The sequence below is a fragment of the Hydra viridissima genome, unplaced genomic scaffold, assembly GCF_058129835.1.
Source record: "Hydra viridissima isolate aposymbiotic clone 2 unplaced genomic scaffold, HvirCarnegie_v1 scaffold_2, whole genome shotgun sequence".
Taxonomy (NCBI): domain Eukaryota; kingdom Metazoa; phylum Cnidaria; class Hydrozoa; order Anthoathecata; family Hydridae; genus Hydra; species Hydra viridissima.
Window position 1 is genome coordinate 6354644 of NW_028324301.1, and position 22713 is coordinate 6377356.

Consider the following 22713-nt stretch of genomic DNA (forward strand, 5'->3'; position numbering starts at 1 on the left):
CATATAATTGTGTAGGAGAAAATACGTGAAATTTACCTTAACACTCCGACTAGCTTTTGTTTGGAAAGTTTAAAAGTGCTAAAGAGTAGATTAATAAATGATATGTTAATTTACTCGTTATATTCAAAACTTTTGTTACAAAGTTTAGCAAGACTTTATTTTACAACTTTGGGGTTTATTTTTCCAACTCTTTATCCATTTTTCTGGTATTCCGAATGTTGCAATGGGGGAGAAACCGAGAGTCCTTCTAAGCAATACCATTCGTCTCTAAACATTTTTGTAAGTTGAGATGGCTGGTTTGAGATCAAGAGAACAACTATGTTATATTTCTTAAAATGGTGATAATTCTTTTATAAAATCGTCACTCCATCTAATAAAATGACTCTAATTAGGTTTACCACATCGTTGAATTTAAAAAGATTTTTGAATTCCATTTTCATTACTCAATCAAAAATTTTTGGAAATCCTGAGATGTCACCTACGTAGTACACAACTTTACTTTTTTTTGTAATACAGGTTAAGCCTAACTCTGTATACTCTATGGGTCTGTATATATTATTGCAAACATTTTACTTATAGGTCTGTATAGATTATTGCAAACTGCACTATCAATTATACTTACTCTATTTACTCTCTTACTTATCTTTACTCAAAATAAGGTTCATTTTCTTTTTTTGCTTATTTTTAAAACAACCGTGCTGAGTTCCATTTCCATGTTTCTTGTATTTGCAAAGCCAATATCTTTTAGCTGAACGAAGTGATTTATTTGGTAATTTGATAATACTTATGTTTCTTTTAGGAATGCAGATGAGATGAAGTGAATAAGTGAATTTTATTGGTTTTGCACATCAATTTGTTTACCACCAAAAATCAATTTGTTTACCATCTTTGAATCTTGTTTCTCGGTTTTTGATTTCAGCTAAAATATCATTAAGCTATTCCTTAATCGTGCGATAGAAATGTGTTTTGAGCTGTGGTAAATTACTTTCTTTCGTTTTGATTGAGATGTGCTTTAAAAATGTTCGCTGTTATTGTTAATGTGCACTAAGAATAGCGGCATAGGAACTGCCCTCAAAGCACGATTATAGAAGGCCAGGACAGTCAAGGGCTCCTATTATAAAAAAATTTGGTGACAGCAACTTACAATAAATTATTTGGATAATAAAAGAATAAAACGCACCTTTAAAAATTCCATTCTGAATCCAGATGTCACATCTGCAAATACAAAAAATTCCAAAACCTTATGAAGGATATTTAGTTTTTCAGCATCATCTACATTGTTATCTCCAATTACTAATATTAGAAGCTGCTGAGTTGAGTACCAAGTATGATAAGTAAACTTTAGCCCAGCTCTTTCAGAACTAACATTTAGAGCTTTTTTCAGTGTTTGAAAAGTAACTTTTCAAAAACTAATCATTTTATACAAATGAATTTTTAGCAAGAACCTAATTGCAAAATGAAAGAGCACTTTTCACAATTTTTGAATGTATTGTGTCTAACTTAACCGTATTATCCAGTTGTTAGCGCTCTTAAAAACATGAGGCTATTTACTTTTCAACTTTATAAACGATTTTCTCGTCAAGTTATCATGAAGTGGATGTGAATTTTACATATGTGGTGTCTGCACTACCCAAAAAAAATTGACTAGTTTAATTTTATACGCAATAATTAAACAATGCTAATGCCGGTTGTATCATACCAACACACAAATACCTGGTCAGCACATTCATAATGTTCTAGAAGCTGTAGCAACTTTAATTTTTTAACATTTTCCAAATCCATCAGCAAGCAGAAAAACACCAAGGAGAACTTTTTGACTATTTGTGACATCTGAGCTATAACACGGTATCTGTTGTATCAGTCTATCAAAGTTTTTGAGTAAAAGGTTTGAACTGCAATAAATTTTTAAGTGCCTCAATTTTAGCTACAGGTGAAAAGCGTGTTAGTATTTCTTAATATAAACATATATGTTATTTCTTAATAAACATATATAGTATGTTTTTAATGTGCGCTCCTCATGAAGAGGAAAAAAAAAAAAAAAAAAAAAACGTTGACAACGATTCTTTACAAATCTTTAAAAAAAACTTTTTTTTTGTTTCATAAAGATTATTACATTAATACTATGTTAAATTAAAATTTTAAAATAACTTACTTATTTTCTGCATTCGATTGCATTAAATATAACATAAATGGCGTTTTAAAAATGATTATAAAAACGCTTCCCACACCTTGAGCATAAACGTATTCTGTTGAAGTGGAAAAGAAATTATGGCGATGTCTTTCGTCGGTTTTTCAGCAGTTTTTGTTTTATTATTACATACCTCTTTAAGCACAGAAATAATCCCCAAATTCAAACCTTACAAGATGACTAAAATGAAAATGAGTGATTCGTTTAATTATTCACAATACCAACCATACTCCATGGTAAGATATTTTCTTAACACATCATATCATACCCACGATGAGACAGTATAATTTCATAAGAGACAGTGTAAAAATTTTAAATAATCAGAGAATAGTATAAAGTGAAAAAAATTTTACATTTTTCATTCAAAAAAATTTTATTGAGAATATACCGTAGATAGAAGAGGAATTGCATAGAATCTCAAAAAGCCATGTAAAAAATCTAAACTACACGTTATTCAGCATTGGCACAACTTTTGAAAACAGAACTTTATGGGCATTGAAGGTAACCTGTTATATATCATTTTCTTTTTAACTACCTGGAGATTCTTTTTTAACTATTTTTAGTCAGTATGGTTTTAAAAGTTGATTTTAAAAGCATTTATTGCTCTGATATTATTAGACCTCTAGGCAGGTGTTTGTAGTAAATAATTCTTTTAATGTAGAAATAATTCTAGTTAAATTTCTTTTCCACTGTTACATAGATGTTTATAGAGATATTAGTGTGGTAGTTCACAAAGTGAGATTAATCTACAAAAGGAGTGAAGGGGAAGGAGAGGTTTGATTGCGGTGCCTCCTAAAGAGGGACCTGGGAATTTTTTTAAATGTTGCCAAAGAAGAAACATAATTTAGATTTAGCACGTTTTGTAGCGTATTTGGTTATCCAACTACTTAAATAACTGAAAACGTTGACCTAACATTTTCTATGTGTTTTATATTTCCAATCCTATAAAGCTAATGTAATACTAATACACACTTGAAGTCTTTGAGAGATGATCACTTTTCATCATAACAAACTTGTACACTATCACAGTACACAGAATCTGTACACTGATACAATATTTTAATAGAATTTCAAGTAGTCAATTCATAAAATTTAAAGTAACCGGAAGCGAAAGAGACTGCTTTCCACTCCTCTTTACCCCCCTCCCTCCCATCAATAGACAAAATGTTTTTTCACTTTTGTAATAACACCTAAAAAACCTTAATACAAAATAATAACTGAATTACTCCAGCTATTTAACCAGTGTTACTGCTGGTAGAATTATAGTAAACCTTTAAACCTATGTTAAATTAGCCCCCCCCCCCCATCCAAACCAAGTGCAATTACAAAATTATCTTGATAAAATTCTATTTGAAAATAGTTTTAGTAAAAATGAATTGCTTAATAAAGCATATTTTAATTTGTTTATATTTATTCAGTACATAAAGTAAAATAAGTGTATCCAGGGGTTACATAAAGCTGCCAAAATCAAGTATAAGGATCAATAAATAATTTTGATGTGAAGTACAAATTTGATAGATATAAAAAAGAACATTCTCCCACTCTCTTACATCTTTGATAGTTATTGAGTGTATCTTATCGCTGCATATCGTTAAGTAAACTAAATTTTAAAGATTATGCTGGTTACACTTGTTAAGAAAGTTTGAAATCTTGTTTTCAATAAATTGCATACACGTTTAACAAAAAGAATTTAGCATTTTGTTAAAACCTATAATTACCGCGTCCTGTAAATACTTTAATACAACCCCTAACTAGAATTGTAAGAAGTAAATTTACAAGCTGTTCCATTTTGTCCAATAACATTCAACATCTTTTTCAACATCGTAAATCTCTATCTTTTAACCACCCTTTTTATTTATATATCATGATTTCTGCCTTAAGATATGAAAAGTAAAGTACCACAATGTGATACCTTTGTAGTTGTCTTTCTAATATTACCCAACACTGATAACTGTAATAGTGGTCCTCCATATAAAGATTGATTTCAATGGCCCTGTAAAATAGTCTAGTTTCGTTATTAAAATTAATGTGATTTAAGTACTTTTAGGTTCGTGGACTTGAAATCCTTACATTTTTGTTGTTCAATCCGAAACTGCAATTCGAGAACCACCCCCTCAACTTAATTTCATTCCTAATCTGTTTCAATTTTTCAATGTTGAAACGACGCATAATTTCAATGCTAATTTTTTTTTCCCATAGTTTTATTAAAATTTTTAGATTATTTTAAAATTTTAAAGAGACATCAAGAATCTTACTTTTATCTAGGTCTTAGTTCTCTCTAAAAGGCTCTGCAAACTGAAAATTATTCTCAATCGTTCTAGATCGAGAAAAAACTTGATTCCAGAAAATCGAAAAAAACTATCGTAATTGATTGTGGAGCACATGCAAGAGAATGGCTAGCCCCTTCAACTTGTATGTATATAATAAATAAGGTGATTTAATTTATAAATACTGTACTAGTTAAAAAGCAAAGAATAATAATTTTCAACTACATATTAAGTTTCCTGAAAATATAAATTTTCTAAGTCAATTTTTTTTAAATTTCAGCTGTCCTCGGGTTACTCAACCTCTAATCTTACTGAGTTAATCAAGCGTTTTAACTGGGTTATAATTCCCGTTCTAAACCCAGATGGATATGTTTACACATGGCACAACCAATCTACAAGGTTATGGAGAAAAAATAGATCATTTACAGCTGAACAACTCAAATTGAGAAAGGAAAAAAATGATGAGTTGTGTATTGGTGTAGATATAAATAGAAATTTTGATGAAGCATGGGGAGGTGCAAACATTTAGACTTTTTTTAATTTTTGGAAATAACTAAAAATGAGTGAAACACAAAAAACGAGAATTTGCAATAATTTTGATACAATTGATTACTTTTAATTTAGGTGTTGGAGCTCCTGTAAGCCCTTGTTTTGAAATGTATGCAGGGCATAAGCCATTTTCAGAGAAAGAATCAATTGCACTGTCTAACTTTTTGAACAGCACAAGGAAAGAAACAGTAGCTTATGTTAGTTTACATTCATTTGGATTATCTTGGATGACACCATGGGGATTCACAAAACATTTACCAAAGTCATTCAACGAAATGGTTTGTATGAATAAATATGCACCCACACACAAGTAAAAATAGAACTTTTATTGTTAATTTTGAATCTATTTTAGAAAAGAGTAGCGCAGCTTGCAGTGAATGCAATGGAAAAGTTATCTGGGGTAAAATATTCTATTGGAACTTCACATGATGAACTATGTAAGTTAATTTATAAGAATTTAATCATTAATAATAAAGAATTATACTTGTCACAATTTTCAAATATAAAGAATAGATAAATCCATATTTTTCAAAACTATTAATTCTAAAAATTGTTTTATTTTATTATAAAAAAATCTTTTTTAGACCCAAATTCTGGAAGCAGCACAGACTGGGCACATAGTAAATTGCATATACCATACACGTATTTAATTGAAATGCTTCCAGGAAATAATAAAACTTCTATAGATATGTCTTCATTTATGCCTCCACCTAACATGATGCTTCAAAATGCAAGAGATGTTTTGGAAGGTTTGCATACAATGGCTCTATCTCTGCGATGAAGTTTCACTTTCACCATTTTTAAACACACAATGCTTAAAAAAACTTTTCTCATAACACAATAATAATAATCTTATAACTGTGTATAATTAGAGGGTAGCTTAATAAACAGGTTTCATTAAGATCTCATTGTAAAAAAGATTTAAATTTGGAGATTATTATGTATGAGTTCTCTACTCATTTTTTTCTGCTTAAGACGATCTTCTAATTCTTGCCAAGGGTCTTCCAGCATAGATGGCTTGAAATATTCTTCAATGGATGAAGCATTAGACTAATAAATTTAAAGGCATTGAAATGAGAGAAGTTTTTAAACTATTTTTAAAAGGTTGAGAAAAAAAGTTTGAAAACTGAAAATGTAAATATTTTGTTTTAGAAAAGATAATTTAAAAAAATTCAAAAGTATTGATAAGATGACATTTATAAAAGAGAATAGGGAAGATGGAAAACCATTTTATACACAAAAAAGGACTTAAAACTTTTTAACTACCTTTCTTTGATTTGCAGATTGATGAAAAGTTGTTTGAAAACTTCCCTGATTTCTTCCATAAGGACTTCTATTTTCTCTTGTGTAAGGGCTTGCATGCCTAAATGGACTAAAATTTGCATTTGATAATTGAGAACTACCATTATGGTAATTATTAAAATTTCCTCGTGAGTTATGTTCAAATTTAGGTGTTATATGAAACTGAGATCTTTCTGGAAGAGAATAACATTTTTGTTGAATAAGGTTGGAACTTCTGTTAGGAGTAATTTGATTTTGCATATTTGGCTAAAAGTAAAAAATAAATAGCTTTTATTTTCATCGCTTCAATAAAAATCAAGCAATAAATACTATCTTCAAAAAGTATTTTGGTTGCTATATATCCTTTATTAGATTTTCTGATGGCAAATAACGTATTAACTACTAAACTCCATAGAGAATGTAAATAGAACAATATCATTATCTAATATAATCTGCCATTTCACGACTAAAATTTTGAAGTAGATCTATTGCATCAGATCAAGATGTAAAGAACGCATGAGACTTTCTAAATATGTGGATGTACATGGTCGCTTATATATGTACCTTAAATCTTTAAAGAGACTTTAATATTCATAATTGCAATGCGCATGCGCTTCAAAAATGAGAAGAAGTTTAAGCCGAAACATTGTCTGATACAATCGCAAGAGCAAATCTCTTAACTAACTATCCAACCTTTGTTATCAAAACGATACAACCGATAACGAACTTTTTATAGAAACCTTATTACGTTTCAAAAAATAAAAGATCAATATTTTTTATATTTAATGTCTTTTTGGAAATATAAAAAACAACAAAAAGCGATCGTTTATTTACACTTGATAAATGGATCACTTTACAAGTAAAAATTTTTAGTACTACATTCTTGAATGATTTAAGTTAAAAGCTCAGCATCCAACTTGTATTTGTAGTTTAAAATAACACAATTTTCAAAATTTAAATATAACAGTACCATTTTAAACAATATTTTAAAATGATTTAGCTTTTGTTAAAAAGCAAACATATTTAACAAATTATTTAAAATTTTCTTATTGAAGATTTTCAGGTGAAATAAAGAATTTTTTATGATTTATTCAAACAAGTTCTAAATATACATTTATAGATATTGTGTATAAACAATTTTTAAAAAAACATGGAACAATTTTTACTTTCAAATTTTAATTGTTAAAAAAGTATTATTATGGAAAATTGTTTTCAAAGTGGAGAATTTAGTAACATTTATTTTTTCCCCACAGACTTTACAAACTATTGAGTTGACAGTTGTTTAAGTTTGAGAAAATATTGATTATAGTTAAAATAGTATGATTACAAAAAGGGTGCAGGTTAAGCTCATTAAAAAAAGATCAGTTCTCTAAATTTAATCAACATTTCTAAATTTGAAAACAATCTGTTGAAAACAATATGTTGTTAAAACTGTATGTTGGTGAACATTAGAGGAACAGGCAGTCTACATGCATGCATGAACGGACAGTTTACATACATGCATGCACGACAGACTTGCATTCTTAGGCCAAACAAAACTAACTGAACTCTTAGGAAAATAATTTTCTAAACCAATTAACTAATCAAGTTTTCCTTGTTTCATTACATCCATAAAAACTAAAAAACTAAAAAAAAATTAACATATTAATAATTTCATTTTTTTTATCTATTCTTCACTGATTATTGTATTTTTTAGAACTAACTTTTTAAAATATTTTAAAAAATTAATATCTTTGTTTTCAAAAAATTAAACCAATGCTGCCAGATTTTTTAGATCAGCACCAATATCTCTTACCAATTAAAGCAGGTTTGAAAAAAAGATTATCTGACAACACTGTAAACTGCCAAATTTTGCAGTTTGAATTGGTTTCTAATAAACCAAATTTTAGCAAACGACTATTGCTTTTAAGTAAAGTTACAAAAAATGATTTTAAAAATGTTTCAGCTGCTTAAAAACAAAAGTCAGAAATATCGTTTTTGATTGTCAAAAAGCATCAAAAACAACAAAAGTTAAATGAAAGTTTGATCCTTCAAAGTACAATTGAGAGGTGGTGACAGTCAAAGTGGTATAACTCACTTCACTACAACTTTTCAGGGCAGAGCCTTTTATCCTATTAAGTGCAAAAAAAACCAAGTTTAATGTTAGAGATTTTGAAAATATTGGATAATGTTAACAAAAGACTGTTTTATTTATTGGAACTGTTTGAACTGTTAATGTTTTTACAGTTAATAATATAATTAAGGTTTAACTGGAGTTATACCAATTTGACTCTCACCACCTCAATTGTTACTAATTAATTGTGCAATTATCGCACCGATTTGCAGATCGTTGGTTATTCTAGAAACTTTCCCATATTCTCTTGTAGCCACGTTTATATTTTCATTCAAGGCGTATCAGATCTCACCTTTAAACCATTTACATTCATTTCTGCAGTCTTTTTCCATTTAACTAATATTTCTTTTAATAACATTTTAATGACTTCTTTTGACTTTTTTGAAACTTAAAAATATTTATAGAGCAATAAAGTTACAATTTTATCACAGTATTAGTAAAATTTTGTTAGTTTACTTATGAAAAAAAATAAATGTAAGCTACTAACCTTAAACTGATGATAACTGTAGTTTCTCTAAGAAAACATGATCATTGACCTCCTGAATTCAATAATGACATGAAAATCTGTAATTTCCGAATATTGATTAACAGCTGAATTTCATGTAATATGTTTTAAAACGTAAAAAAATTGTTTAATCTTTACCAAAAAAATGCAAACTTTTTTACTAAAGCAATTATATCATTATTGCCAATCTTCCTTTTATTTTCTTTCTTAACAGCAGGGCAAATGGCAAAACGTTCATATTCGCTAATTTACAGGATCAAGAAACATGCAATTAAACCTATTTCACCAAATTGCAATACGCTTTATTTCAGCAACCAAGGAAATGAGATAATTCTGATTATTCCAAAATGTAGATGAAAAAAAATTTAATAGCATCTTGATATCATTTTGAAAAAATGATGTTAGGATGTGTTACACGTTTTCCACTTTCCACGTTCCTCACTTTGCCATTTAAACGACGATGTAACGGCAATAGACTTTCGGACTGAATGAACAGATTAGAAAATTTATAATAAAGGACTAAGGTCGGTGCGCCTGGCAATACAATCATTTTGTAATTGGTATCGCCTATATTTAATATGGATAAATAATGCCTTATGTAGCCTAGAATTGTGTAAAATTTTCTTCCTGTTTAAGGTTAACAGCTATACATATAATATATTTAATATGAAATTTTTGGTTCTGATTGCTAAGATATTTGCTGGGATCCTCAATTACTTTCGGTCTCTTTTTTCGCGTTTATTATGTTTTGTAAAAAAGAGGAAGTATTCTAGTAGTTTTAGCAACGAACAATGTATTCCAACTTCAATAATGGTGGATAATGGCAAGGTATATTCAAATCCTTGGGTTTCTTTTTATCTTTTAACTTTTTTTTGTTAATTTTCATCGTTATCGTTAATATTTTAAACCCTGTTAATTTTTATCTAAAAAGTTTATAAAAGTTCATACTCAAATACCTTAAAGTTACCTTTTTAAAATTATTACTGAATAACCCTTTTGCTGAAAATTGTTGCTTTAACACCCAAAAGATAACTTTAAAATTATGGTTGAATAATCTTTTTGCTAAAAGTGCTTTTTCAAACACCATGAAGTTACTTTTTTAAAGTTTTTGAGTATTTATTTTGTTAAAAATTCCTGCTCAAACATCATTTAAATTAATTTTTTAAAATTATGATTGAATGAAAAAATATAAACTTTTGAATTACTTGTAGGTATGATATTCAGAAATTGTAAACATGTTTTTAAAACTACTTAAAGTAACAAATGCATTATCTTCTAGTAAATATATTTTAAATGTAATTTTACCCATTTAAACTTACTTTCCCCCATTAGAATAGCACTGAAGTAAATCTTGTTGATTGGAACACATGGGAAGATGATGAGAAAAATAGAGGCAATCAAAATAATGAACAAGACATAGACTTATTTAAAGACATGCAGCCAGTCATAAATAAGGCAAAAGTAGTGAGTATTTATTTTAGTAATGTAAATAATTTAAGTGAAATTATATTGAGTATGTTAATGAAATAAAAATATTATAATTTACTTTAACATAAAGCTGAAGGATGGCTAGAAGTTTTATTTTTAAAAACGTTTATTTTCTTTTAATATTGCGTTTTTTAAATATCATCTTGAAAAACTTTTTTAATTTGAAGTTAAAAATGTAAAGCTATATAGGTCGAACTTGTTTGAATAATGCACATTTTTTATTATATATTAGTTAAAAAAATCTGTATTATTTAAACCATTATAGATTTGTTTTCTGTTTATCTTTTGATAGGTTATTGCCTAAAACAAATTTATTATTCCACTTACTATTCTCTTGTTTTTGGGTAATTTAATGAAATAGCATATATGTTATAAGAATATTTTACAAATTTGCAATCCTTTTAGTCATACAATTTAGTCGAACTTTTTATGCAAAAAAGAATCAATAATTTTCATTTTGTGTCAAGAAGTTTACCACAACAAATATTAACAGAATAAAGGCATAAGACAAAATGAACTTGACTTAAACCTACATAGCATATTTATTTTTTAATATCAAGTTTAAAAAAAAAAAGTCTTTCAATGATGTTAATAATTTGCCAACAATTCTTGACCATCAAATCAAAAAATCTGTTAAACAAATTTTTAAAAATGTAAATAAACATTCTTAGACAACTGGGTTTCTAAGATAGAAAAGTTTTAATTTTTTGTTTATTTTCTTAACTTAAGATAGTTGATATCATATCTGCAATCATCTTTGCTATTTGTGATTTTAATAAAAAAAAAAGTTTAAATTCAATATACTGTAAATAACAATCAATTTACTGTCGATTTCAGTTAATTTGCAGAAAAGTCTTTGTGAGATATTTTCACATCAATATCTGTGTTATTTTTAAATCGATCTTGTAGTATAAATTAATTTACTACTTTTAGATTTTCTAAGCAACAACCTTTTTAACATTCTAAATTGTTAACATAAAATTAGGTGATGGGACAAATTTCAAGAAGCTTTGAAAGTTGTTCAAGAATCTCAACATCAAAAAGTTTACATCAAAAAGTTAATGTCTGGTACAACAAAATTAAAACTATTAAAAGTTTCTAAAATAATATCATCAAGTCATCATTCTTGTTCTCAATACCATCAAAATTCTAGAGAATCACTTTTTAACCCATTTGAACATTCCTAATAATTTGTCTGCTAGATATTTGGTTTTCTTTATAACCTAATTACCTTCCAAGTAGGAGCAGTTACTTCACGAACATTCATTGTGTGGATGAAATGAAAGATTGTGTTAATATTGATTGTAATCTATCTATATATTAACATTCAGTTTCAGCTCCTTTTCACAACTTCCATCTAGGGCAATTTGTACTAATGCAGTTGAACAAGTTACCCTAGTTGGAATGCATTCTATCTTGAGGAACTGCATATTGTTTCATCTCAAGAAACAATATGTAAATCAATGAATCTGTTATCTGACATTAGCCTAATATTTTACTGATATATTTTTTGTGTGTTTTTTTTGTTTTATTTTGTTTTATTTTGTTGGAAAGTCATATATCTTGCCTGTTTAAAGAAGTTATTGTAAGCTCTAAAAAGTATTAAAAAATTTTTAAAAGTCAATTTTGCTGAAAATGGGATGGTTGTATTATGGTAAAGTATAAGTTGTTACCTGGAATTACTCCATCCCAGTTGTGCAAAACATTAATAGTGTATTTGGCTCTAGTATTACTATACAGTTGGTAGTATCAAATTGGTTCACCAAATTTTTTACAGGTAATTTTGACCTCACAAACAAGCCATGTGGTTACCAATAATCAAAAGTCATTAATGACAAATTAAAGGTCACTGTTGAGTCTGACTCATCTTACAGTGCCTATGAATTACAATTGAAATTTGTTGCTAGCAAACAATAATAACTTAATTTAGCTCAAATTGATAAAGTGAAAAAGTTGGATTAGTGAGTTCCACATGAACTGAATGAAAAGCAGAAACAAAAATATTTGGAAGCTTAATGTTGCTTTCTCATCACTAAGCTGATCCATTTTTGAATTGTATTGTCACTTGTGATGAGAAATGAATCTAATATCATAAATCATAAATGTTCAGCTTAGTGCTTGGACAAGAATAAATCACCAAAACACACTTCAAAGTGCAATGTTCATCAAATAAGCTGATGATGAGTGTTTGATGGTCTAGTGCAGGTGTGATATTAGTCTAGAACAGTCAACAATTGACTCCTAGTCTATTGCATGAAAATGCTAGGCCACACCTTGTATAAATGGCTGTGGTTGAACTACAGGAATTGAAATTGGAATATCTTCATAATTCTCTTTACTTACCAGACCTAGCCCCCCACTGACTACCACTTCTTCCATAATTCTGACAACTTTTTAATGGAAAAATTTTGACGATATTGTAATATGGGCCTTCCAGGAATTCATTCTCTCTCATTTGCAAACATTCTAAAAATATTATTTTTGATACCAACTATATATGAACTAAGAGATAGAATAACTTTGTTAATGGACATTTTTTTTCAAACTTATTTATATCCTCAAGAATGTTGGGTAAATCAACACAAAAAGTTAAGTTAAAATTTAAAAAAATAAATAAAAAATCATTTTTGTTTGACTTACTATATTTCCTGAAATAGGAAAAATTAATTTTCTATTTTTTTTCCAGGTATGTTTATAAATACACGAAGTTTAATTCAAGAAAGTTTGAGAATTATTCAGTTATGCTTTTTCTGATAACTGTGCCTTAATGAGGTGGTGAATAAAGTGTATATTTTGTATTATGGCTGTTATCAAAAAGTTTATCTATAATAAAATCTGGTATCATGTTCCAATTTCTTATACTGAAAATCACTATGGTACCAAATTGGTATCCAAGCATAATTAATCAAAGTCTGGAATCACATCAATATCTCAGGAATAGTAAGGCCTTATAGCTACAAATATAGCTCTCTTCTCAATAAATCAGCCAAATCTGAGATAGTGGGAGTCAAGGCATTTTATTTGGCATGGAATGATTCACTAAAAATGAAGTGAAAGCAACATTTATTGTATCAGAAAACACAAAGTCTGGAGTAAATTAAATCCTCAATGACAATTAGCAATCCCATGCTCTGCCAAACAGTCTAGGGTTGTATATGTTGCTAGGGTTTGTTTGCTAATGTCAGAAACTTGATTAGTTTTTGACATTTCAGTTTCATTCTTGGCTATAGGAGAGTTAAACTCTGATGTTAGTGTACATTCAGCAGTTGTTGACAACTTTTGGTCATGTTCAGTAGTGGTGTTGATAACTTTTATTGAGTCTTCAAAGAGATTGTTCTGGATATATATTGATAAATAATTCCAGTATTCTGGATTATTTTTTACGAAGAGTTTCCAGTGTGCCTGAATAGTTTTAATTTCAAAAAATACCAATAAAAAATACTATAAATAAAAAAAATACTATAAAAAATACTATAAATAAATATATTTTTTATCTCTTGAGTGCTTACATGACTAACAAACAGAAATGAGATTTATTAGCTCAGCTAAAGCTGTTCTCAAAAAATATCTTAAAACAATATATTACTTGAGTCACCTATCTGATCTGGTAAATTGCTCCTGGAAATTAAAAGTTTTAGTTATCTTGCAATCCAGATAGAATCAGAAAAAGAGAAATTTATAAATTCTCTGCAATCTACTTGAGGTAAAAAGGGTGCTGTCAAACAAAAAAAAGATTGCTCCGTGCAAAAGTTGTGTCAAAAAGTGTCACAACTGAATGGCGTTCTTGAAAGTATGTTGGTCAATAAAGTAATGTTAAATAACACATAGAAAACATACAATTATTATGGACTCATTCATTTTTGCATCATTTTTTGCAATTCACATCTTGAATATTTTTTCTGAAAAACCAACATCAAGGTGCAATCTGTTTAAAAAAAAAATAGCAAAAAGTTGCTAAAACTTGATTGCATTGTTTCTTACTGCATATTTCCTAACGCATAACATAATTCTTATTACATAGCATATTTCTTACTACATATTATTTTTTACTATGTAAAGTGATCAAATATGTTTTTTATAGAATTGTATTTCAATATTCAGCTTTTGGTACACGTTTCATTATGACCAACATTTCTTTTTAAGGTTCATGTAAAAAAGATGGTGAAAGCTCCCTTGCTGGTGAATGAGTTAGCTACCCACCAATCAGATAGCCTTAGTTTTAAACCACAATACCAAGTGCATGTATGAGTCATTTACTAATTGCTTCCATAAAAATTGTGTTTTTATTGTAAACTAAATGTCTGCAAAGTTAACTTCTCTTTCTGTGGTGTTCTGCATTACATTCTCCAATGATATTTTTTGTATATCTGCTATAAATTCATTTGTTTTGCAATATTTACATTCCTTTTTTTTTTTTCTTTTTTTTTTTCTTTTCTCATTTAGTCAGAGCTAGATACATGGGAAGACGAGCAAAGTGCTTGGGGAGATGATTTAGATGATTCAGAAATATCTCTAGAAACGGACATTATGTTAAAGCGAACGAAGCAGTTAGAGCGTGAGAGACGCTCTCAAGAGCAGCGTAAAAAGAAGCTTGAAAAAGAGCAAACGAGAAGTGAGAAAAAATCAGAAGGACATATAGGTGTGAAGATCAGTTGAAGCTCGAACTCCTACTTTCTACATAGTTAACGATGTATATACTTGTGCAGTGACAAACGACAATTTTTTCTTTAAAAGAGAAAACTAAACAACAAATTTTAACAAAAAAGGGTTTGAATTTATTTTTACATATAGTTTTTTATCGCAATTTTTAACTGTTAGACAACTATTACATGCTATTGATTGTGTATTGATACGTTCTATTATTTGCATTATGTTGATTAATATGCGTATCTAGGCCAATGTAAAAAACTCAGTCATAGTTAATGGCTGATTTTTTTTTATTTAAATTTTATGTTTTGATAGAAAGTGAAGTCCGTTACAGGACAGTTTGAGAAAAATGAAATGAAAGCTTTAGTAGACAAGTTATCCTGGGAACGGTTGTAGATCACTAAGTTCTAGCTTTACCATGATACAGATCGATGTATTCTGTTTAAATAAGCATTAGCAAATCATTAGACTACCTTAGTTCAGAGACGATTTGAGTAAAAAGCATTTATACTCTGCAATATTGTATTTATTTGGGCTTTGTTGTACTTTATTGTGAAAGCCCAATAAAATTTGTTATGAAAATGTGTTATAAAGTTTGCAAAATTTTTTCTAGATTAAGTCTAGTTGCGAAAATAGAAACGCAGTTTTCAATTACATATCCGAGATTTTATAATTCATTAATTGGGAAAAAAATAAATCTTTAGAAATACTGAGGTTTATACAATTCCACCCAGTTCTTTTATTAAGTTAAATATTTTTAAGATTTCTTAGTGAAATATATTTCGTTATCAGCAAGAAACATTTTGCGGCCAATCGCAGAGTTTTACTGCAGGATTAAATTTCAATCCAGCAGGACAATTTTGTAGGAAGAACTTTCCATTTTGGCACTGAAAGAACATAGTGCATTCAGTGGGATGTGCGTAGATGCCATCGGTTAGTCCACTGCACGATGCACTGCCTGAAATTTTAATTGCAAAAAATGTTAACTTGCAAATAAAATTAACTATTAAACGATCAAAACCAGACAAATATTCTGCAAGGTTTTTATTTTACTTAAAAATCATATTTATAAAATCATATATTTATATATTATATATTATAAATCATATATTTGTAAAATCATATATTTATAAAATCATATTACCTGGTTTGGTGGGGTTTGTAGAAAAGGTCGTTGATTTAGTGGTTTTAACACTGGGAACAGCTGTTTTTGTAGTCGGAGATTTGGTGATAACAGGTCCTTCAGTTGGGGTTACACTACTTCCTCTCATGATATTAACAACATGTTCACTATAAGGTTTTCCACCAATCACATTATTTTGATCAAAAGATGCGTCCCAAAACATGAAACCACCAAATCGAGGTTCATCCTTTACTTTCTATAGACATATGTTTTTAATTTTTTAAAAAACGCAAGTGTTTCTTGAGCTCCTTTTTTTTAATATATTTTTTAATAGAATAAAAAGAAGATTCAAATGCAAATGTTTCTTAACGTCCTTTTTTTTTTTAATATTTTTTAATCGAACAAAAAGAAAACTCAACAAAAAAGTTTACTTGATAAATAACCGCCATTTCTGCAGGTGTCCTCCAAAATCCACTACCATATGCAGCACGCTCGTGGCTCGGTACTCCTATATATATCATCGGTCCGTTATTCTTTGATGAATAGCCCAGCCATTGAGCAAAGTTGGGGTAGAATTCTTTTGAATTACCTGAAACAGCATTCTCTTGTATAATTTATTAGGTAACTTATTAATAACTATTATTCTTTAAGGTCTTAATGCATTCATCATCATCTTGCAAATAACACCTCTTTAAAAAAGCTTTTTTTTTTTTTTTTCTAAAAAAAATGATTTTTTTTCAAAATAATAACGATATTTGGTGTAATGACAGTAATATTTTAAGAGCGTCGCAGCAAAAGTCAAAAGAGTAACCTGTATGACAATAGTTATTATAGAACTGAACGTAAATTTCATCGATCATGGTGGGGACGTCTTGAAAAGCTTTTCCAGGTGACGGACCCAGAAATGCATCGGGAAACGGGCATTGAGGAGCTGCAGCTATTATGTATTTTTTCTTTGTATTTCTAGTCAATCTGTAAAGTTCTCGAATGAAAGCACTATATCCAATGGATGTTCCACCTTCGATATCAAGGTCGACTCCATCTAAAATAGCACTGCAGAAAAAGATAATTAAATTCTTGCAAAGAATTGTGGGAAGTTTAAACAGTAATTAAATTTTAATGTGGATTTACATTAAGTTATAGGTAGAATTATGTTAAAAAAATCGTAAAATAATTAAGAATCACTATGAAGACAAATGTAAGTTGAGCATACTTAAAGATTGAATGTATTCAGAAAAATAGAGATGAATCAAAAGTAAATTTTTAACAAAAATGAAAGAAATTCCACCTTCCAAATGGTCGAATGTCTTTAAGTTGATCTCCTTCAAGGAGTAAATGAAATACAGTGTTGGCAAACTTAATAGCTTGAGCATCATTTTGAAAACCGTAACTACCTGTAGCTCCTCCCAACGACATTAGAACTTGTTTACCGCGTGCTTGACATTCTTTGATACCTTCCTCAATTTCGGGACACCGATACAAAAATGGGTAATCAGCGTTCATTGATTTTTCACAATGAAACGCAAAGTTCATTCCAGGCATTGAATCTAAAGGTCACACAAAGCTTGAAAAGAAATTTAAAAAATCCAAAAAATTTTTTTTTTTGAAAATTAAATTTTTAGAAATATCGGAAAAGTTAAAAGCAACCTTTTTGTCGTGCATCAAAAAAGACATGCATAAAGGCAAGTACTACAGTGTCATATCTTGTGTTCTTGCAAAAATGGAGAAGATCTTTTTCCCAGAATTCTTTCTCTTTCTTTAAATTATACACTGCATTTTGTCCCCAATATACAACTAATTTGTGTTTGTTCACACCTAAAAGTAAACAAAAATATTTTGAAAAATTAGAAACTTTTTCGATATACCTTTTTTGTTCCCACACCCGAAGAAAAAATTACCTTCAACTTTATTGAAATGAAAATAAGATAACGCGGCTAAAAGGAATATCAACTTGAACACCATTCTTGATACTGACACTGCAGACTAAAGTGAGTAGATAATCTTCTAATTTCTTTATTAATATTAGAGCAATTGAACAGCTGATCATACTTGCGAAACGTAAGGACCACGAGTTTGAATAACTGTTAAAACAATCTAGGTGTTTCAATTTTCAAATCGCACGTTGCTAAAATAATCAAGCCTGGGTATCTTTCATTAAAAGGTTTGATAGATAAAAATAAAAAAACTGGTACTTTTCATGGGGGAAAAAGAATAGCATTAAATATGGTAACTCTAAAGTTGATACCAAAATAAAAAATTTGACTTTTTAAAAGTACAATTGACGTAATCTTAGCTCCGTCTATCCGAGTTCCGTCGTATGCATCAGTATAGATTAGCAACAGTCATCTCCATCGTATACTGAATAGCATAAGTTATCTACTTTATTAGGACAACGTAGCAAACATTAAAAAAAGTTTTTGGAATATAGTGAAAGCAATTCGTTTGCACTGACTAAGATCTGCACTCATTTAATTTTTGATTTAAAAATTAAATGACAAGTGAAGACTTAAAAGCACGGTTTAAAATTAAACTTTAACTACGTATTGTACATTAGCCGTTTATTGCAAAAATGGCATTTTTTCAAACAAGAATTTGTTATTTGCATTCTTCTTTAGGCAAATATTAAAACAGCATAGAAAAGTTATAATGTTAAGTTTATGTTGCAATTTACAAATTTGTTTTGATATTTTAGAGGTTATGTCTCCTTAAAGCTGTGTAAGGTATATTTTACAATATTCAATTCTCAAAATTACTTTATTACTAAATTGTATTGAAGTCTAAAAAGATCAAATGGTTACCAAGTTTTCAAAATCTCTTTCACCAAGATTTTAAAACTTTGGTGGTTTGACGTTTACACACTTAAAAAGCCATCTTTTTTTTTTAATTAGCTTTTTTTAATTCAACTTTATCGTGCTCTTCAAGGTGGTAAAAAAATCAAAAGTATATTTACGTGTTGAATAATATAAAAAAATTGGAAACCGTATGCCGTCTATTTAGAATAAAAAAATGAACAGCAGTGTTTAAAAAGTAAATTAAAAAAACTTGACGTTGTAAAAATACTGTAAATTTTTTCCAACATTCAGTTTCTCAATAATTATCCTTAATTACTAAATAAGATATACAACAAAGTACGAAAGAATAGCACCCAGCGATAATCCAAAGCTGAGAAACAGCTGCATAAAAGCACCAGCAGTCTCTTTTTCTTCGTCATTAACATGACTTGGTCCATACATCATACATAATGATGCCAGGTAACCATTAGAAAATGAAAACAACATATTGATAATCGCAGGTGAATAATCGTTTTCAAATACAACTTTCAGATGGCTTCTTGGTTGGTAATTACAGAGCATAAAGAGCGGGATAAAAACTACCCTTAATAAACAAAGTATAGGTAACCAGGGTCCTCTGGCTTTGACTATTTTAACTTTACCGGCAACGATTCGACCTGCAAAATCACCACAGTTGAATATCAAAAAGCATACTAAATTTGAGAAATAAGCGTTGTTCCAACCTGAGCCGTTTCCAGAGTTCACTGATTTTATGTCACTAACGACAGCGGGTTGAACAGATATTGTGATAGCAAAAAGAACGAGAACTGAAAGCGCTGAAGGGTAAATCTTACCGAACACTTGTAACACTGAAACGGACGTTTTCTGGAACGGCTCTTTACTTATTGAGATGGTTTTTAGGTAGCCATTCTCTGATGTTTTAACAGGTTCATTAAAAATTAGTTTAATAAAATCTAATCGAAATAAAAAAATATATGCAAAAATGCAGAGAAACGTAATTAAAGTTCCCGTTAAAAAATAAGCAAAAGAACTAGTGCTAACAGAGTTTGATACGCCTAATGACACCAGACTGGATATAGTTGTAAATATTCCACCAACAGCTATTCCTTGGACTGTAGCTAACACAAATAGCGGGCCAACACCTCCTGCAATTCCAAATATAGATCCTTGAAAAATTCCGCTGAAAAAGCTATTTATCACTATCCCCCCAATTGTAATCTTATAAAATTCTAAAGTCCAAGTGCTTGTATCTAAAGTAGTAAATATGGTGGCCACCATAAAACAGGTCGTACACACAAATAAACAACACAATACACGTACAGGACGAGAAACCAGTCCGCTGGAAGTCAAATATAAATTAAATATCAAGCCTAGAGTCGTAGGAATTTGAGTCCCAACGGAAAAAGCATTTTCAAATTTGTTTGCGATACTCTCGTCATTACTGAACTTAAACTTAAAATATTCGTGGGCATTTGTAAAGAAATTCCAGGGTAGAATCATACCGATACCCTGAAAAAAAAACAAAAAGTACGCTATGCATTTTTCGTTCTTTATGAAGTTTGCTCTGGTTTTATCCCTGAGATTTTCTAGTCCGTATTTAGTCGAAGAAAGCTCAACGCTCTTGTCCACTAAATTATTTTTGTTGGTCATTTCTATAAAACAAGATTACAAGCTTAAGAGAATAATAAAAATATTTTTCACTGTTTTTAAAAATACTACTTAAAACAAACAGATTCTCTCTCTGCTTCTCTCTATATTTCACACACACACACACACACACACACACACACACACACACACACACACACACACACGCACACGCACGTTTACTAAATATACTTCCACTAGTAACATTAAAGTATATTTCCTAGTAAAAAAATGTTATGAAATATACAAAAACAACTCAAAGATCCTGTATAATAAAATTGCAACTATAGTTTTCTCATAAATTGAAACTTATTTTATAAAGTTACAAATTCTAAACGGCTTTATCAAAAATCTTGAGAAAAAGCGAGTAAAAAAAGAGAGACCATTTTCAACATAATAATATTTACTACATTTTCTATATAATTATAATTAATAAACGTATTTTTGACTTTACTCATAGCGCGCTAATATCATAGGGTTTTAAACAAACTTCCACATTGATTACAAAAAGATTGGTATTTATTGGGATCTGAGTTTGTTTTGAAACTTCCAAAATCTCACAAAATTCGGCGATTTTCGGTTAACTTTCGGCGAACTGGCATCCCTCTCGGGAATCCCTAAGAAAGACTATCGTTTTTACAAAACTTTTTTTCATCGTTTCGAAACAACTTTTTGATTTTTCTTTTTGACAACAGACAGATAATTTTAATGATGAGTTTAAAGTAAAAAAGAATTGTCAAAGTATGAAAACTTAAAAATAACACCCAGTAAAGCAAATATTTGTGATTAAAATAAGTAGTTCAGAATTGAGGCCGAATCAGCTAAAACCGGTAAATGTCACACAATGACAGTGTGTATCATCATATCGATACACTTTGTATTGATGAAGTTTAAAAAAATTTAAAGGTGAAATTCAATATTTCAAATTATTTAAAAGGTTTTTTCAACAAAAAACAAAGTAAAAATGTCATGTTGCCATTTAGAGTTCACTAATCTTTTAGTTGTTTTTTTTGCCCCCCCCCCCCCCCTTTTCTTTCTGCACATATTTCTGCAAGCGCTCATGACTGTGAAAAAATTTTTTTCTTTAAAAATGAACTTGCAGGGAAAATAAAACGTCTCGTTTTTTTAGCCTTTTTTTAGATTTTTTTAAATTTTATAATCAACTTATTTAGTTAATCTAATAAATTTACTTATTGCTGTCGATCATGATAAATTGATTTCAGAGTTAATCTGGAATTGGAAGAAAAAATGGTAACAAGATTTACACTTTGATAAAAACTAAAATAAAATTTTCTTATAACTAAAAACTACATAAAAACACCCTAAAGGCGTTTTTTGGACTGCTTTTAGTTGGCAGGTAAAGTTTGTCACTTAACTATCAAACAATTTAAGATCAAACTAAAAAGGGCAAGTATGTAATAATTATTTTTGTATTTTTAAAGGAATTTACACAAATACTTCGTTTTTTTTTTGTTGCTACTTTTTAAGTGCCAAAGAGATTCCTGCATTAAACACAAACCATCTTCGTTTAATTTTTCCGTTAGTAAAGAAAAATAGCCAGCAAGTTAAAAACCTGTATTTAAGACTTTGACGATAAATTGAATTTTCTAAAATTTGTCGAGAATGAACTCTTTTTGCGTTACAAACAGCACAAATTTTTAGTGTAACAAATTTATAATTATGAGTTATTTTTGAAAATTAAGTTGAACGGATTTATTCGAGTAGCAATTCTGCGCCTTAAAAAGTCTTAAAGAGTTTGAAACAAAAAAATACAAGGTATGCGAGGGAATCGCAATTTATTATGGTATCTTATAACTGTGTTTTTTGAAAAACTTGTTCATTTGCGTTTTTTTCAAACAACTGGATAGAAATTTGTACTTTATTTGCTATTTTTCTTTAAAAACCGAAAAATTAAGCGAAGATGCTTTATAATTACTCCGTAGTTGAAACATCTAGGTTCAGTGGGAGCATAGTTTTTCTTTTCTTACTTTTTGCAAAAAAAAAAAAAAAAAAAAAAAAAAAATTGCGAATTAACAGCGTAGGATTGTTTTATTTAGCGAAATTCTTCTTAAAGTATCCCACCGTCTTAATCTAAGAAAAATAATGTTTTATT

The 22713-nt window shown here is 29.1% G+C and overlaps 5 protein-coding genes and 1 long non-coding RNA gene across 6 annotated transcripts; 2 read left to right on the forward strand and 4 right to left on the reverse strand.

The window, feature by feature from the left end:
- Positions 1-984: 984 nt before the first annotated feature.
- Positions 985-2187, reverse strand: LOC149891693 (uncharacterized). The gene is made up of 3 exons (XR_016450027.1): positions 2153-2187; positions 1181-1215; positions 985-1111 (listed from the first exon to the last, which is right to left on the reverse strand). It is a non-coding gene; the product is annotated as an uncharacterized LOC149891693 (long non-coding RNA).
- A 45-nt stretch (positions 2188-2232) lies between these two features.
- On the forward strand, positions 2233-5949 carry LOC145191462 (carboxypeptidase B-like). Its single transcript, XM_080068573.2, has 7 exons — positions 2233-2424; positions 2582-2689; positions 4510-4620; positions 4736-4970; positions 5080-5282; positions 5357-5441; positions 5589-5949. Exons 1-7 carry the CDS (start codon positions 2269-2271, stop codon positions 5783-5785), a joined length of 1095 nt encoding a protein of 364 aa, XP_079924699.2. The 5' UTR covers positions 2233-2268; the 3' UTR covers positions 5786-5949.
- LOC145191473 (uncharacterized) lies at positions 5795-6576 on the reverse strand. The gene is made up of 2 exons (XM_080068584.2): positions 6271-6576; positions 5795-6054 (listed from the first exon to the last, which is right to left on the reverse strand). The coding sequence occupies exons 1-2, from the start codon at positions 6544-6546 to the stop codon at positions 5926-5928; spliced, it is 405 nt and encodes a 134-aa protein (XP_079924710.2). The 5' UTR covers positions 6547-6576; the 3' UTR covers positions 5795-5925.
- A 2832-nt stretch (positions 6577-9408) lies between these two features.
- Positions 9409-15671, forward strand: LOC145187032 (uncharacterized). The gene is made up of 4 exons (XM_090079038.1): positions 9409-9731; positions 10236-10367; positions 14535-14633; positions 14835-15671. Exons 1-4 carry the CDS (start codon positions 9570-9572, stop codon positions 15045-15047), a joined length of 606 nt encoding a protein of 201 aa, XP_089935164.1. The 5' UTR covers positions 9409-9569; the 3' UTR covers positions 15048-15671.
- Positions 15672-15792: 121 nt separating this feature from the next.
- LOC145190467 (uncharacterized) lies at positions 15793-18217 on the reverse strand. The gene is made up of 7 exons (XM_090079037.1): positions 18060-18217; positions 17809-17976; positions 17450-17708; positions 16973-17214; positions 16593-16750; positions 16183-16417; positions 15793-15996 (listed from the first exon to the last, which is right to left on the reverse strand). Exons 1-7 carry the CDS (start codon positions 18121-18123, stop codon positions 15827-15829), a joined length of 1296 nt encoding a protein of 431 aa, XP_089935163.1. The 5' UTR covers positions 18124-18217; the 3' UTR covers positions 15793-15826.
- A 915-nt stretch (positions 18218-19132) lies between these two features.
- LOC149891694 (equilibrative nucleoside transporter 3-like) lies at positions 19133-22617 on the reverse strand. Its single transcript, XM_090077148.1, has one exon. It carries the CDS (start codon positions 20601-20603, stop codon positions 19269-19271), a length of 1335 nt encoding a protein of 444 aa, XP_089933274.1. The 5' UTR covers positions 20604-22617; the 3' UTR covers positions 19133-19268.
- Between the last annotated feature and the right edge of the window lie 96 nt (positions 22618-22713).